The sequence below is a fragment of the Athene cunicularia genome (assembly GCF_003259725.1).
Source record: "Athene cunicularia isolate RWA chromosome 4 unlocalized genomic scaffold, athCun1 chr4_part2, whole genome shotgun sequence".
Taxonomy (NCBI): domain Eukaryota; kingdom Metazoa; phylum Chordata; class Aves; order Strigiformes; family Strigidae; genus Athene; species Athene cunicularia.
Window position 1 is genome coordinate 18,833,509 of NW_020799099.1, and position 15,824 is coordinate 18,849,332.

General features: G+C 41.0%; 1 protein-coding gene across 7 annotated transcripts in view; it reads left to right on the forward strand.

The window, feature by feature from the left end:
• Positions 1–15,824, forward strand: part of EMCN (endomucin) — a 54,153-nt gene that overhangs the window by 19,011 nt on the left and 19,318 nt on the right. For all 7 annotated transcript variants that reach the window (XR_003398332.1, XM_026848025.1, XM_026848024.1 and 4 more), the window contains exons 4-6: positions 118–243; positions 7,218–7,340; positions 13,777–13,809. Coding sequence is in view for 6 of the 7 variants with exons in the window: in XM_026848025.1 (XP_026703826.1) it covers positions 118–243; positions 7,218–7,340; positions 13,777–13,809 (282 nt within the window). In the remaining variant the exon portion in view is untranslated. The remainder of the gene's footprint in view (positions 1–117; positions 244–7,217; positions 7,341–13,776; positions 13,810–15,824) is intronic.

The following is a 15,824-nucleotide window of genomic DNA, read 5'->3' on the forward strand; positions in this document are numbered from 1 at the left end:
CTTCAATTTAAATGAAATATTCTTCTGGTAATGTGAAACTAGGCTGAAAGCAGGACAATGTGTGTGTGTGTGTGTATACAGATTTAAGGAAAACATTTTAATTTTATTCCTTATTAGACTCCACGCCTCCTTCACCTAACGCTACACAACAAATAACACAACAAATAATACAAGATAAAACCACACAACCACCAGTAAAAGTGACCACTACATCGTCAGATCAAAGTGACAGCACAAGAAACAGTAAGTGATAATTTCACTGAGCCATTTCTGATTCATTGTATGCTGTAAAATAGTGTTGAGCAATAAAAGGAGGTTAAAAAGATTCGTTTGGGTTATGGATTTGGAGGTTTGGGGAAGCATAGCTATTCATCCTACCATATTACATATCTTTAATGAGTCTTGCCCTAGAATCTTACACAAAGAATATTATACCTTAAATTTGTAGTGGAGGTGATCTGAAGCCATTACATAGGATTTTGATCTAACTGTAATTGGGAGAGATGTATTTGGAAGCTTTTGATTTTTTTATTCTGTGTTGTGGTGTTTCGGGTTTTTTTTTATAAGTATTTAATCAACAATAAATGATTCTATGTGATCAGAGCGGTGTCAGAACAGCCTCCCTTTTAAAAAATTTTTATATATGTTACAATGCTACAGTTAATTATGTTCTATATTACTATGAGTTGCAGTAGCGAAAGCAGAGCAGTGGAACTAATAACCCTGCATCAGTCTTAAGAAATACTTTTGTTGCCCATGAATCTTCAGAATAACATGTGTGTTAGCCAAGTGCATCAGACTGGATTCTAGAAAAATAAAATAAATTTTTAAAAAATCCCATGTACCCAGCAAGTAGTTTGACTAATTTAAACAAGTATAACAACATCCAAAAGGACCTCAGTAAACTTAAGATGAAATTCAATCTCCCTTTTTTGTCTATGAACTGCACTGTAAATATTGGCTTACAAAAGACTGTATGTCTTTTGCTGGACCAGAGTTTTGAAATATTAATTTTTTAATATATATTTGACTCAGAAATTAAAAATAAATACTCTAGATATTTAACTCAGCAGTCAGTGGTACACCAGTGTTTTCAGAATTGATATTTAGAGCATACTGAACTGTGACAAATGATTAGAACTTGAATTCTCTTCACTTGGTTTTCTTGCCTGAAAAGGGACTCCTGTGAAACAGACTGCATGCTTTCTTTGTGTAAGTTCTCCTTTACATCCACACCTCATGGACCTGAGCCTGCTAAGCTGCCTGGAGAGCAATCACCAACCTCTTAATGGTTACATCTTCTATTGATGCAGCTTTCCTTCTGTGATTGGTGTAGGGCGTAGTCTGATTGTCAGCCTGAAGCCTTCTGATTTTTGCCTTGACTTTTAGATGCCAGTATCGGTGAGTCTCAGAATACAGCCTGGCTGATGCTGCTGAAGTGATACTGAAGGCCACAAAGAATCTTTTTAAGATTGCATTTGTGACTGTGGGCCTGTCAAAAGACTGTGGCATGGAGCATTGCGTTACGGATGCAATTCGTAGTCCTTTTGGTTTGGCTGAGGTTCCTGGCTTGTGAATACCGGAGCAACACAGCCACCTGGAACTAAACCTTGGTGACAGGTAGAGCTCCCAGCAGGGGAAGGAAAGCTAATAAGGAAAGGCATGCCTGCCAGTGCAGCTTATCTCCAGCCACTGCTCTGAACTGATGCCCCAAAAAACAGGTGCTGGGGGTATGGTGGTGCTGGAGGTACAACAGGCTTGGGTGTGAAGTTTTCACTAATGCTCTTCCTTTCTATTCCTGTTGTGTTCTCTTCCCACCAGCTAGAGTTCAGTCCCTAGTTCCTTGGGCTATGATTTGGTTTTAAAACTTATTATTTAAGCTAAAAAAAAAACCAAAAAACCAAAACCTTGTGATAAAAATGGTTGATAAATAAACCTAAAACCAGGGCTTGCCTGCCTCTGACTCCCCTTTGTAAAAAGGACTATTAAAGAAGACGTCGGGAACTGCCTGCATTAAAAGACTGTATTTTCTTTCAACACAAAGTAGCATTTGGAAAAACTTGTGTATGTGAAAAACAATTTTAATGTTTTTTAAGACTAAGTTCTGGCCTACACTTCAAGACAGTCCTAACCTTGGCTTCAGCACAAAGGAGTGGGACGGGACTCAAGGTAGAGCCTTTGGGACAAGTCATGGCACAGGGGCTGTGCAGATGTGTGACCAGCCCTTGCAGAAAACCCACAGATCTTTCAACCACCATCTGGCTGCTGGCTACAGCCATCTCTCCATTTCCACTCCACATGTTGGCACAATGAGGTGCCATTGCCTTCACTGCATCCTCCCAGCCCCTGCCAGCATCCCCAGCAGCAGCATAGGCCTTGGGGAGTTGCGATCCCTGAAGCGAGCTCAGGTGTAGCAAGACTTCTGCTCTCAAAATGGACAGGAGATTAAAGTTGTCTACTCTCTCTTTTTCTTTTTCACTAGCACTCATTTCTCCCCCTTTTTGGACTGGCCATACGGGACTGAGGCAGAAATTGGCAGTACCTTTATGACACTTCAAAATTTACCTTTGCTACACCTGATTTTTGATACAAAGGAGGCACCTCTTATTTTGTAATAGAGGCCATCACTTTCTCTGCTTCAATTCCTGCTAAAAGCTTCAGCAAATGAGTGCATTCACACAGCAGAGATTTGACAGGGCTTCCTGTCTCCACTGCAATTTCTGTGGCTGCTGTCACCTTTTATTATAGATTCAGGAAGAGCCCCCAGTGCTCCATACGCTGTGAAATCATGCAAAAGGCTTTGTCTTTTTTTTCTTTTTAAAAAAGTCTTTAGTATTCTTTTCCTCTGCAGGCTATAAGTACTACCTCTTACTCTTTGCCCTCCTGCCCTGTTTATTATATTGGACAACAGCAATTAAACTTGTCTCCTTAACTGTCTTATTTATTAATATAAGGGGTCAAATCCAATAGTTCACACTTAGTCAGAAAGACCTCACTTGTGCAGTCCAGCCCCCAAAACAAGACTTCATATGGTGCCACACTACAGCAAGTTGCATGTGCAATCGGGATTTCATATCCTAAAACATCTGAAGTTATGAAAGGGAATACAAAATGAAATGCAACAAAAGATTGTGTTCTTCCTCCCTTGGATATAGAGCAAGCATCTTATGCAAGATCAGTGCTCAAGGTATTAAATTACAAGTAAGGGTGGATTTTTGGCTGTTATGTTTCTGATTTATCTCATGCTGCTCTCCTGGATGATGATACATCATGGTGCAATGAAATACTAAATATTAAAAAGTGAGAAAAGGAAAGAGTGGAGAAGATTAACTTTTTTTTTTTTATCAAACTACTGGTAATTAAGAAGGAAGCTTTACTTTGGTGAAACTACCAGAAGAGAGTTATGGTAACATGTATTTCTCAATTGTCCTCAGGTCATTACTGCATGCTATAGGTAAACACTGAGTATAGTTGACTCCTGAGATATGTTAGGCAGAGAGATGTTTTAAAACATATATTTTTAAAGTTGGCAGACAGTAGATGCAATCAGTTCTGGGTGTAAACATTACAACTGAGATCTGCCCGATTACCTTCCTAGCCAATTTCCATTCTGCTGAATGGGAGTGAAGTTGCATTGGGTTTGCTACGCTGGGATTTCTCAAAGCTTTCATGAATGCATACATTAATGCAAACAGTTTCTGGGACTATTAATTACAGGGGCGAGGCCTATATGTGTGTTTATCCTAAAGATATGAGCTTAAGGGAGAAGGTTTAGTCTTCCAACTAACAAAGCCCTCATGCTGGCATTTTAACATGGTTTGGGTGCAGTTCCTTCTGCTTTGTGAAGGTCTGTCCTTGATTCATTGACTGGTCAAGTAAGGTCTCAACACACTTACAAATGTCTATCTTGCAGTGCATAGAGCATATGCAGAGTATTTGCTGCTTACCTGAAGCATCTTATGATGTCAAAGCTAGTTAGGTAACAGCCTGCTGTAAAGAAAATTTAAAGTACTGTTGGGAAATTCCAAAATATATGTGGATTATATATAGGTTAAGTAGAAAATCATGCTAAGATCAAGTGAGGATATGTTTCGAATTTCAGCTGGTTAAAGAAAATGAAGGGTTTTCAGAGCACAAAGAGTAAAGAAATACCTGAGGCTCAGACAGCAGCTCTGCAGAGCAGCTTCAGGTTCCCTGTTGTTGATTATCCCTTTGACAAATACATGTTAACACATAGTCATTTATCTTATCAAAATCTCAGCAGGGAGAGCTGCATCACCACCAGGGAGTTCTGCTGCTGCAGCAATCATCCGCATTTGGACAGCTATTGTACAATCTTTACTGCTTTACCATTTTTATTCATAATCAGCTGTTGACAACAAACCCATTAACCAATGATGTGAGTGCTTTTGCAGCAGCAGCAGCAGCAGCTGCCGCTGCAGCCACCCTTCTCTGCTGTGCTGCTTTTCCCTGAGCCCAGGCCTCCCCCTGCCAGGCAGGCAGAAATCTTTGCTGCAGCTGGCTGAGCCGGAGCGTGATGAATTACTGCAGCGATGTGTCAGTAGGGACGGCAGAACTGAGTCACCATGTGCCCGCGCAGTCCCCCGCCTGTTCCCGCGCAGAGCACGGGCACTGCAGTGAGGACTTGCACTGTCTCCTCCTGTTGAGATCAAATTAAACCTTGCATAGATATGAGTTATGGGATTTACTGAAAAGGCAGATTTCTAGCAGGCGTACTGTGCTGTCAGTGCTGCCATCGCGTACGCGAGCAGTGGCTGGATATGGATGCTTCTGTTCCCATAGGCTTTTGGCACAGAAGTGATTCGATCTGCTAAATGTGTTGATGGTAGAGCCTATGCTGTGTATTAGGCGAAAAGCTTGGATGCTGCTTAAAAGGCGCTTTAAAGCCACAAGTCAGCAGAGAATTGGTATGCTAAAATTTAATCCTATGGCACTGAAATTAAGGGAACCTTCCTTGTGCCAGGTTGCGTTTTTCATCTTGGAAGTGGTGAAAATGGGCACAGAGACTTTTGCACTGTAGCATGTTTACTTCACCCTTTGACACCAGGAGCAGGGAGCCTGTTCTGCAGTCTGCCGGAATAAATGCAACAAGCTTCACTCCAAGCCCTAGGTAAAGGTGTGAGTCATCTTGGTGCCACCCAAGTCACAGGAATAATCTCACCCAGCCCTGATATTAAAAAAAAAAAAATTAAATGGAAACGCTATTATCCCTCCCTCCTGATCCCCCATGGAGGCATATCCAGCGCGTAGCCCATGTTCCCAAGAACAATCTGTTCTTGCAGTTCCCAAACACAAGAGGAGCGCCTGGGGCTGGGCTGCTGCCAGGACTGATGGGATGCCTGGAACGTGTGATCCCCATGGGAAAACAGCTCTCTGTGGGTTTACAAGGCAACTGGCTGCCTCCTTCCCCATCTCTCACACACACCTGATTGTTTTGCAGTATTCACAATGTGTGTTTGTGTTCAGATGCCTCTGTACTTGAAGGCTTACTGTTATTCTGCCTTACTTTTCGTTCTCTCATGCAAGCTTTTACCAACTTAAGGGAGCCACAAGATGGTTGCTGTTACTGTTACAAGCCCATGCATCTTAAAGGGAGAGAGAGGTTCTTTGAGGTTTTTCGCGCTTTTTTTATAATTGATCGTGGATTAAAATTCAACATTTAAAAATTGAGTCCGAAGAACCAAAAGTGGAAAACCTTGCTTTTAAACATTCATTCGAGGCTTCTATGATCAGAATGCAGGAATTATTTAAGTTCTAAGATTCTTGTATTATATTATAGTAAAAAAAATGACCCCGAGGGGCTTTTTACACTCATCTCTACCGCAGATTAGGCTTGTGTATTGAAGGAGTACAATGCTGAGGTTTCCGGGAGGAGCTGACAGTGAAATTATGCTTCTTATCCTAGAATCCCTGTGAAAGTTTTAGGTGTTTAAACCTGTTTTGCATAATTTTCCCTACAATTTCCTGCCATGCCTTGACATTCAGAGATACCATTCCTGGCCATCCAGCTCCTCTCAGTTCCCAAAATCGTATGAATCCCCTGACTCCAGTGGCTTCAGCTCACTCTTTCTTAGGTAATTGTTTTTTGAAGCTTACCTCTCCAAGGTATAGCAGTTAACAAACAAGAGGGGAAGGGAAGAGCCAAAGTTAAAGATGTATGGTGGTAGAATCCCTATTTGGTGAATAGGTGTTGGGTTTTTTTTTCCTGAGTCAAGGGTTCTTTGAGGGGACAAACTGGTAATCAGAGTTTCTGAATAAAGCATGGGATGAAACATTCCTCAAGATTCTCATGTGGCCTGTGCATGATGTTGCACTCATTTGACTAAAGTATGTCTTTAAATTGTTTTAGTTCCAGTGTCTGAAATTCATATGAAGAGGCACTGAAAAGAGTTTACAGCTCAGCTGCATCTCTGATTTATATCAGAAAGGAAGTATAAGGTTACTCTTGGACACCCTTATGTTTTATTCAGTAGGCACTGTCTTGGCTGTTATGCTGAGGTTTGAGCATAGACCTAAGAATTATCAGCTGTTCTGGAACAGCTTAAATTCTTTCTTTTTGTCATTTGGTGACCTTCAGTTCCACCGGCTCAGGTGGTGCCCTGAACCATCATCTTCAACTCACCTTAGGCTGCAAATCTTGTGACACAGATAGCCTTGATCCTCTATTGACCGTGACAGCAGAAATAAGATGCTTTCATTTTTCATACATTACTTTTCAGGGGTATATTATTTCCTAGGCCTTAACAACACAGAATAAAATAATTAACTCTGCACTTAATTACAACCCCTAAAACTTTTTACAGCATCTCATTATGTGACAATTGTGACAGAAGCTTGCTCTTTTTATTTTTTCATTAAATGAAGGTCAAAGATAGAGAGCAGTAAGCAAGCTTCTCTCTTCTGCTCATGTTGCTTTTGGTTCAAGACTGTCTAGTTATTCTGGGCTCCCAAGTCAGAGTTCTAGGATGTCTTCTGGCACAGATATGAGGCTGTTTCTGATGCTAGGATGTACTTTAAAGATGCCTCAACTATGCTAGTAGTAACAACTCCATAGGGATGGTTCATGGCTTGATAAGCAGTTACCAGAACCTTTAGTGCTTTCTGACCTTAAGTCTTTGTTTTTCTGAGGGATGATTCAGGATCTAAACCAATACTTATACAGGTGTATCTTACCTGAACGTCTGTCTCATTTTCAGCTACACAAACAAGTAGAACACAGTTGGCCCAAAATGAGAGTTTGGATGTTTCATCTACTAAGGGATGGTCTTTTTCTTCTACAGTCTTTCTACAAAAAACCACTTCTGATCCTGAAACCTCAGGTAAGTCTTGAAAATATATGCTATATTTTCCTATATGAACAGGTAAAAAGATGCAAATAATTTTGGATCTTTTCATTTGTTGTGCATTGTCCTGGAATGAGGGCCACCTCCATATTCATGCAGGGTATACTGTGTCCATGTCATCTGGCTATGAAGTTATGATGAGTGATGGATGAACTTCAAAACATTCACTTGGGATAGTCAGTGTCATTAGAGGAGGATATAAATTACAAAAGATAATAGAAATCTTTACATATGCTGTATGTGGTCATTGTGTAGCTTTGACTGCCAGAGCAGGTCATCAAGATAAATTCTCTGGCTGCAAAGCAAAGGAGACAAAGGAGAAAACAGCTATAATTTTTACAATTGATAATAAATCTGGAGGGCAAGTTAATGCATATTACCAATTAAAAGACATTGTTAAAAGTACAACATGGTCACATGCAAGGTCAAAAAGATATTAATTCTTCCCAACTCCAGTCTAGTTTTCTTGGTTTTCTGGGTATGTTTTGGTGTATTTATCCACTAAGGAACACTGTGGGAAATGCAGATGCTAGGTCATATGAGTGATCATTTATTATGTTTCTAGCTGGCTTAACTTTCCTCGGTTTTGAAGAACTACTTATTCAGGTTTTCTTTAAGGTCTCTTAAGCCTTCACTTCATTCAGTATTTACTTTCAGCTACACATGTGTAAATCCAATAAGGACACTGACTTTGTTTGCATATCCCAATTATTATTAATGTTTAACATCCCTCAAGGGATACAAGACTCTTTACAACCTCTGGATAGTGTTTGTGGGAGATAAGCATGCACATGTACTGTGATTTTTGCTCATAGGATTGGATATAAATGTGCAATAATACATGCTCTGTGTACACTGAAATACTTAGAAGCATGTAAAAAGATAAAATAATAAACATTTTAAGGAAGTTGGTTTTTTTCATTTTTTAATCCAAGGCCACTGATTTAGAGAGGATTCTTTGCAATTATTTCAATAAACCTATGCCCCATAATGCATATATTGTGAGCTGTAGTTACTTGATTATCCTGTTGGGGTTTGTGTCGTTTGGCAGACACATGTGTGGTATGAAAACCTTACCATTAGTACACTGCAATAAAGCAGTAAATGACGATGTTTTTAATTAAAGGTTCTCTCACACAGGTAAATTCTCCAGGTTAAAATGAAATTGTAATATGTATCTGGCTATGGATCACATGACTTACCTATTACATTGTTTGTACAATTAGATTTTACATTTAAAATTTGCCCAGAACATTTTACAACCTTTCTTGGAACTGTTTGTGAAACTCATCATCTTACTCAGCTCAGTGTGCTGTAAAACCAATAAATCTTATTGAACTTGGGGACTACCCATGATTCCAGGACAATAATTGCCTGGTTGAGAAAGAAAGGCCCATCTATCCAGAGGGAGTCAGTCTAGGTGCTTGGCATAGCCAGTACTCTGAGTTCCCATAAAACTGCCATTTCAAAATCACTTTCTCCTGCACCAGGATTTCTGTGCTTGCACCTTTCCTGTCTCTTCACAGCACCAGCTCCTCACTTCTTTCTTGCAGCTTAAATATGAAAGAAATCCCATTACTCATCCTGATGAGTTAGGTAGCTTATACCAAATGGGTGCACCTTTAGACCACACTTGCTCCCTTATTCTCTGTATATGTTAAAGACCTCAGGAAAAAAATGTTTTTGTTCCCTCTATACAGATTTCTTCTCCAATGTGCAATTGCTCAAGGCCAAGGAAAGCCATATGCTGCACCCTAATAACTTTTAAAACAATACAAGTGTGAAGCGAGTTGTTTAATTCTGTATTGAGACTAGAAGAAATGCTGACTCTCTCACTGCCATTAGATTATTTCTTTCTAGTTCTTTGAAATTTCACATTCAGGGGCTTATGTAGGGGCTGGATACCTTTTGTTCACCAGAACAGAGACTGGTATGTGCAATGGGGCTGGTACTGCAGCTCACAGGGGATAGCAGATCTTGCAAGCCGAAGTCACACAAGCCACAGCTTCTGCGTGGGAGCTCAGGGGAAGAAAAATTCATGTGAAATTGATCCAAAACAGAGTGTTTCTATTTGGTATGCTTAACCAAATAATTCAGCTGGCTAACCTCAATGCAAAGAATATATTTAGTTTTGAGACCATATTCCATTTTTAAAAAAAATGCCATTTTGAAGAAAATTTCCTTTCTTGCTGCAGAAAAAGAAAAAGGCACATTTTGAAGAGAGATTTCCAGTCAGCCATATCAAAAGATCAGGGTGTGGGAGGAGTGCCACAGAGAGCTGGAGAGAAGCTGAAATGAGTGGGGGAGCCTAGGAAAGAACTTGGAGAAACATCAGAGAACAGTATTGCTGTATTAAATAAGATTGAAACCACCAGCCACAGAGGAGGGGTTGCGTAGTGCTCACCCAGGCTAGAGAAGGCAAGAGGGACTGTTCTTAGCAAAGAGAGCAACCTGCATGCGTGCCATTGACACACTTCTTTAACTTTGGCTGTCGTATATAATATACTTCCTACTCGTTTTCCACCTCCACAGAGGATTGCTTGTTAATATCTAATTTTCTCCTTTTGTTTAATTAATGAAAAATTTGAGATTTAATGGATCAGTCAGAGTCTAAATACATCTGAGAAACTGCAGGTATTTTAGCTTTTTATTCTGTGACCTAAACAACAAAAAATCCGTAAAGCAGTATGAGCTTAAGTTCACCCAGCAGGGTGGTAAGATCAAATGATCTATTATAATAAACTGTCAGATGAATCAACCTGCTGCATCTATTGATATCTTTATTGCACTCCTCCAATTATAAATCCTACTCACTTGATTCACAGGAGGCATCTCCCTAAGAAAAATCTTATGAGTAAGACAAGGAGGGTTTGACTGTTTCTGTACACAAACTGCGTAGGAACTTTGGATAGTGATATTAGGTAAAAGTTACCCACCATATCTTCAGCTTCTTCACAAAGAGAGACACAAAAATCAAAGTGCCTGTGAGATGGAGAATATAGCAAGCCTCCTTAACACAATTACAGATCTATAGCATGGTCAGGGCAAGGAGAGTTTTTTAAAGTTCTTAATTTTGCTTTGATTTATATTGTGGTATCTCCTCTGAGTAATCAGCCAAATTTATTCATTTGTTTTGCCAGTGAACACAGTTTCATGTGGCTGCCCTCCAAAAAACAGAAGCAGCGAACTGCAGGGTATCCAGGCTGCTTGGGTAGCGGTCGTTGGAGAACAGAGTGGGGAGAGGTTAGTTATTGGTCTCTTTCTCCATCTGTCAAGCTTCTAATCAGGACTGAACTTACTCAGGCAGGTATTTTCAAATCAAACCATGTGCCAGATTTTTTATCCTTGCCCTTCTTACTGCACAACGAGGACTCAGCACAGCCAGTGTTGCACACCTCACTTTTCATGATGAACCTGGAAATCTTCCCAGATTATTTATGCAGAGCATCTGCCCCCTAACTCACAGCCCCAAAGGATGTGATTGAACAGGCAGCTAGAACATCTACGGTAACGATGTTAGCCAGTGAAATGCTGCTTTTCCTGCTGTCCTCTTTCTGTAGAACAGCAGCATGTGACCCCACCACCAAAAAGGGCACTGCATGGTTATTTAGAAAAAGCAAACTGAAAGCACCTGCTGAACTGCTCCAGTAAGCACAGCTTTGTTTGTGTGACAGGGCTGAGCAATCTCTGAACAGAGGGTGAGCTGGTGCCTTGCTTGCATACTGGAGACAGGGGGAGAGAGAGAAGGGCATGAGATTTTCCTATTTAATTTTTCATGCTCTAGCAGAATTTGGGTGAAAAATCTTTGGGAAAGATGCTTGTAGTTCTATTTTGTTGTAGATGTGTGCAGTGTTTAAAAAATAACACGCTCAGGAGGCTTCTACAGTCCTTGAAGGAAGGGCAGGGGCTGCTGTCATCTTTCTTGCCTGGGATCATTACTGCTGTCTCAGTTTATTTAAGTGGCAGGGTCTGGCCAGGACAGCAGCATGGCTTTTGGTTGTGCCTGCACGTACTGAACCACAGGTCACCTGACCCTTCCTGTTCACAGAGCCTAATGTCACCTGCATACAGCTTTGATAAACCTTAAGTCTTTGGGGTGAACTTGGATATCAGTCTCTTGCTTGACATGATTTTTCTATGTCTTTTTTTTCTCTAATTTGAGCCAAGGTGGTTCACTTTGTTTGCAGGAGTGAAGTTAAGGGAAACTGTATAACTATCTATACTCTTGAGGGGAGTTTCTTAGGAAGGCTCAACTCTCCTCAGGCTTGGGAGACAAGATCTGAAGTTTCATAGAGAAGTGACCTATTTGTAACACTTGACAAGGTCTTCTGCCTTTCTCCAAGAATATGCACACACAGGACCTTACGGTTAGATTGTTCAACCATTGCTGTGTGATCACATGTTTTTTTTTGCCATGGGATCCCACTCCTTATAGGCTGAAGGAAAGGCAGTATTTGGGTAACAAGCCATCATATCTTATTTGGATATTTCCTTAATGCTGGATATTTGTCCTGCTGTGTTCTGTGCTGTGTATTGTTCCAAACCTCCTTTGACATGTGAGTTACTAACTTTCCAAAAGTTTTTCCTCGTCTCTTCTTGTTAATGTTGCCCAAACATGCTATAAACATTGCCTAATGAATCATCACAGAGATGGTCTCTGAGCAAGGTGACATTGCTTTTTGCAGATGGATTGCTAAGATGATTAAAAGTTTAGGAAAAAAAGTTTTTTTTCTGGATCCTAGGAAGTCAGGGTGAGATAACTGTATACCTTCAGAGTACTTAACATTACTAATACTTAGTATGTTCAAGAGCTCTTACTGCTGACTTTTTAACTACTTGACTTTTCAACCTAAGCATGCTTTTCAAGCATGTTTGTGATTAAAATGCAGTTAAACCTCTGTCATATATAATTTGCAAAAGTGGTTGTTTGCACCCCAATGGCTCAAGTGATCCATGTTTTAAATTGGGTGTAAAGAAGAGAAAAGAGACCAGCCATTCTCGTTTTCAAAGTGTACATTCACAGCAGTAGAATAATGTGCTTCACTCATGTTACAGCTCTGGTGGTAGGAGCTGTCTTTGTGCAAAGCATCAGTCCACAGCACAGAAAGTGCAGCAATGATGTAAGAATGGATTTGTACTCCCAGGGGACCCTGGCTGGAGGAGGAGCATTGCAACTCCCAGGCACTCAGGGCAGAAGTTCAGTGCCTGCCTGGAGTTACAGCTGCATCCATGCTGCTCCCTCAGTGGTCTCCCAGCCTGGCACAGCTGGGGACACGGAGGATGTGCTGATGGTTCACATCCTCCTGGGACAGGGTCAGATGTACCACGTCCCCCACAGATGCTGTGGCAGCAGTGAACCCTAAAGAGACCCAATAGGGGGGCTTTTATGGCACCCTCCAACCTAGAGGAAGGTGACCAAACACTGTGATTTATACCTCAAAATAATGAGTGGCTGCTGAGGATATATAGTGCCTGAGGGATTTTTTTTCCACAGTAATCCAGTGTGAGAGGCCTCACCAGGAGGGCAAAGTGCCAGTAACTCATCCCTGGCAAGAGACAGTCTGTCTTGTACAAACAGATAAATGTTTTGCTGCCAGTTCAAGCAGGTGGATATTCTCAAAGACATGGATGAGTTAGGTGCCTGGCTGTCTTTGACTTTAGAGTGATCGCAGAAGGGATTTAATGCAACATAATAAAAATCACTGTGGGAGCAGTGGTTGTCTGTGGCTAGCCTCCAAATGTGAAGTATTCACAGCCGCTTTAATTTCCAAGCCTGCTACAGTCTAGACGCACCAAAGCAGCAGCATACTAACAAAAAGCTAACAAAAAGTTAGTGTTCTGCACTAGAAACTTGTGAAGAGGCTGCGGGAAGCTGACAGTAGTGGTCCAGTAAGCATTGTGCACAGTGCTCTGCAAGGTCCATTTCTTCCTCATTACCAGTGCTTCTTACCCCTGCTGCTCCACAGTCTGCTAGCCAAAAGCACCAAGATAATTAATGAAGATTCATTTTTAAAGGGTTTTGTGACACTTGAAGACATGTCTCAATTAGGCATTGAGTTTCTTTTATTAAAACACTTATTTGTCAGTTAAATGCCAGCTATTCAATCCCAGACATTTATTTGGTTTTGGCAAGAGGAATTTTTAGGAATGTATCAATTAATTCAGGATTTTCTTCTCTTGAGCAGAATAACAACCTAGTATGGGCTGGTCTTTGGATTCTGCTCCCATCTGCACGGGATGTCTGCAGACTTTCATAGCTCAGACTTTCTGGGCTCGGGAACAGTGTCAGCATGTCAGTTCTGGGGCAGCATTTCTTGTGGGGTTACTGAGTACGTTGCTAGTTTGTATGATGTGCAGACTCTGGATATCTAAAATAGATACTAACAAACCTGTTACATCTATTTTATTGCAGGCCTTCACGTGAGATCCCCAACAGAATCAACAAGTAAGAGTGATGGAAGAGTGCTCTATGCACTCATGAAAAGGGGTGGGGTGGGGTGGAAGGAGGGCAACTTCAGGGAACAAGGAGGCTCTGGGGAAAGAATGAACCTGAAGCGTAGTACAGAGAAGCAGAGGAGTGATGCTCAACTGTAGCAATGAGTAACTTTGCTGTGATTTCAGCTGAATGCTGTGTTGGACTAGCAGATACTGAAAAGAAAACAGGGTGGGAGCACAAAAATTTCAGGCCGGGTGAGTTGTGTGATGCAATGGGAAACTGATATAAATAGAGTGTTTACCATGGAGCTTTTTCTTGTCAGTGGGTCTCATTCCTCGTTCTGTGGTTAGACGCAGCAGGTCCCAGAGTAAGGCAAGAGTTTCCTGTGTAGGGAACGTGTATTGTCCTATTTTCCTTTCTCTGGGCTTGTCAGGAAACAGTCTCTTCTGTACAGGTCCCTGCAGTTCTTGCTGCTGCTGCCAGCAAAAGCTAGTCCCTCCTGTTACCATGATGGATGTTTTACTCCGATTAATTGTTCTGATCCCAGATCATTCCATAGCTGGAAAATATCTTCCATATTGACTTTCCAGATCCAGAGAAAGTAGACAGGATGGTCTGGCTTGTGAGAATCTTTAATGAATGAAGTGGGTAACTGTGTTAAAGGTTTTAATACCTTAATCCATTTTATTCATTCAGTAGTGCTACTTTTTAGTTATTGTATTTATTATTGATGGTCTCAAGTAGTTAAAATGCTAACCTATGGATTTTTCTTTCCTGTATTATTCACCTCTTGGTCATTTAACAGAGAACTAGGAAAATAACCAATGGATTCGAATCCTCATTTTTTCTCCTGAGGCGATGCTGCACGAATGCAGGGATATAGATTCGTATTTTTTGTGTAATTTGTTTCTGTTGACATTTTCAGTCAGTATCCAGGATAGCTCATTGCTGTGATAATTGCCTGCTTGCCCTGTATATCATGTAGTATATCAGGTAAGGTAGCGAAAGGGCAGTGGTATTTCCCTGGGAAATCTAAAGCAGTCACATGGAATTACAAATTCATAAGAATTATTTCAGTCACTTGATGATGGCTCACAGTTTTCATCCTTATATTATCACCCCCAAGCAGACAGGCACCATGGGAGAGAGAACTTCTGCTTTAAAGAAACATAGTGATTTTTCAGAGATAAGGGACATGGACAATGATTGTTTCCTAAAGTATAGCATCAGAATGTCTCAGCTGTGGCTGCAATGTTTAGACACCACACAAGCACATAGTAAGTGATCATTTTTCCCTAGGAGGCTTCAGTCTCTGGCCAGACAAATGAAAGCTGGGGAGCAGTGGAAGAAGGAAAGAAAACAGAGAAGCTAAACAGTCTGCCCAAAATTCACACAACTACACAACAGTAGAACAAAAATGAAAACACAGCACTCTCAAATCTTTCCTTTTCCACTACCAGTCAATCCACATACATTTTTATGTAGGACCATGTGGCTCCTAGTTACCTGGAAAATCTCATGATTGCATATCCGGCAGACCTGTGGAGAAACTGGCACCTGGCAGTTCTCTGCTTTGTTCCTCTTGCATCAGGAGACAATATACTCCTATGTATCTGAACAGACTAGGATGTTGTGAAAATGGGAATATGGGCAATAGGGGAGAAAAAATAATCGTCAGAACATTTCTCAATAGTGGGCCTGAGTTTAAAATCAGTGCAGCAAGGAAGAGGGAGTCCTACATGGTTGGGACAAACAAACCTTGTTTGTTACTCTAATTCAGCAGACTAGAATTACAAGTACTGCCTATACAAAAGCTTCTGTAAAAATAGGGACATGTCATTTGGAGACTTAGCAGAACAAAATTGTATTCTAGCCCTCAAAATGGCCCTGGGAAATTGGTTTTAATGACTCATTTAATTTCATAGCTTCCACCCATGAATTTGAGCCCTCTTCTCTTCTTTAGAAGAGGGACTGTGCACTCCTACAGGTGTGGGGTATGAGTGGGTACCTGAGCAGTGGATCAG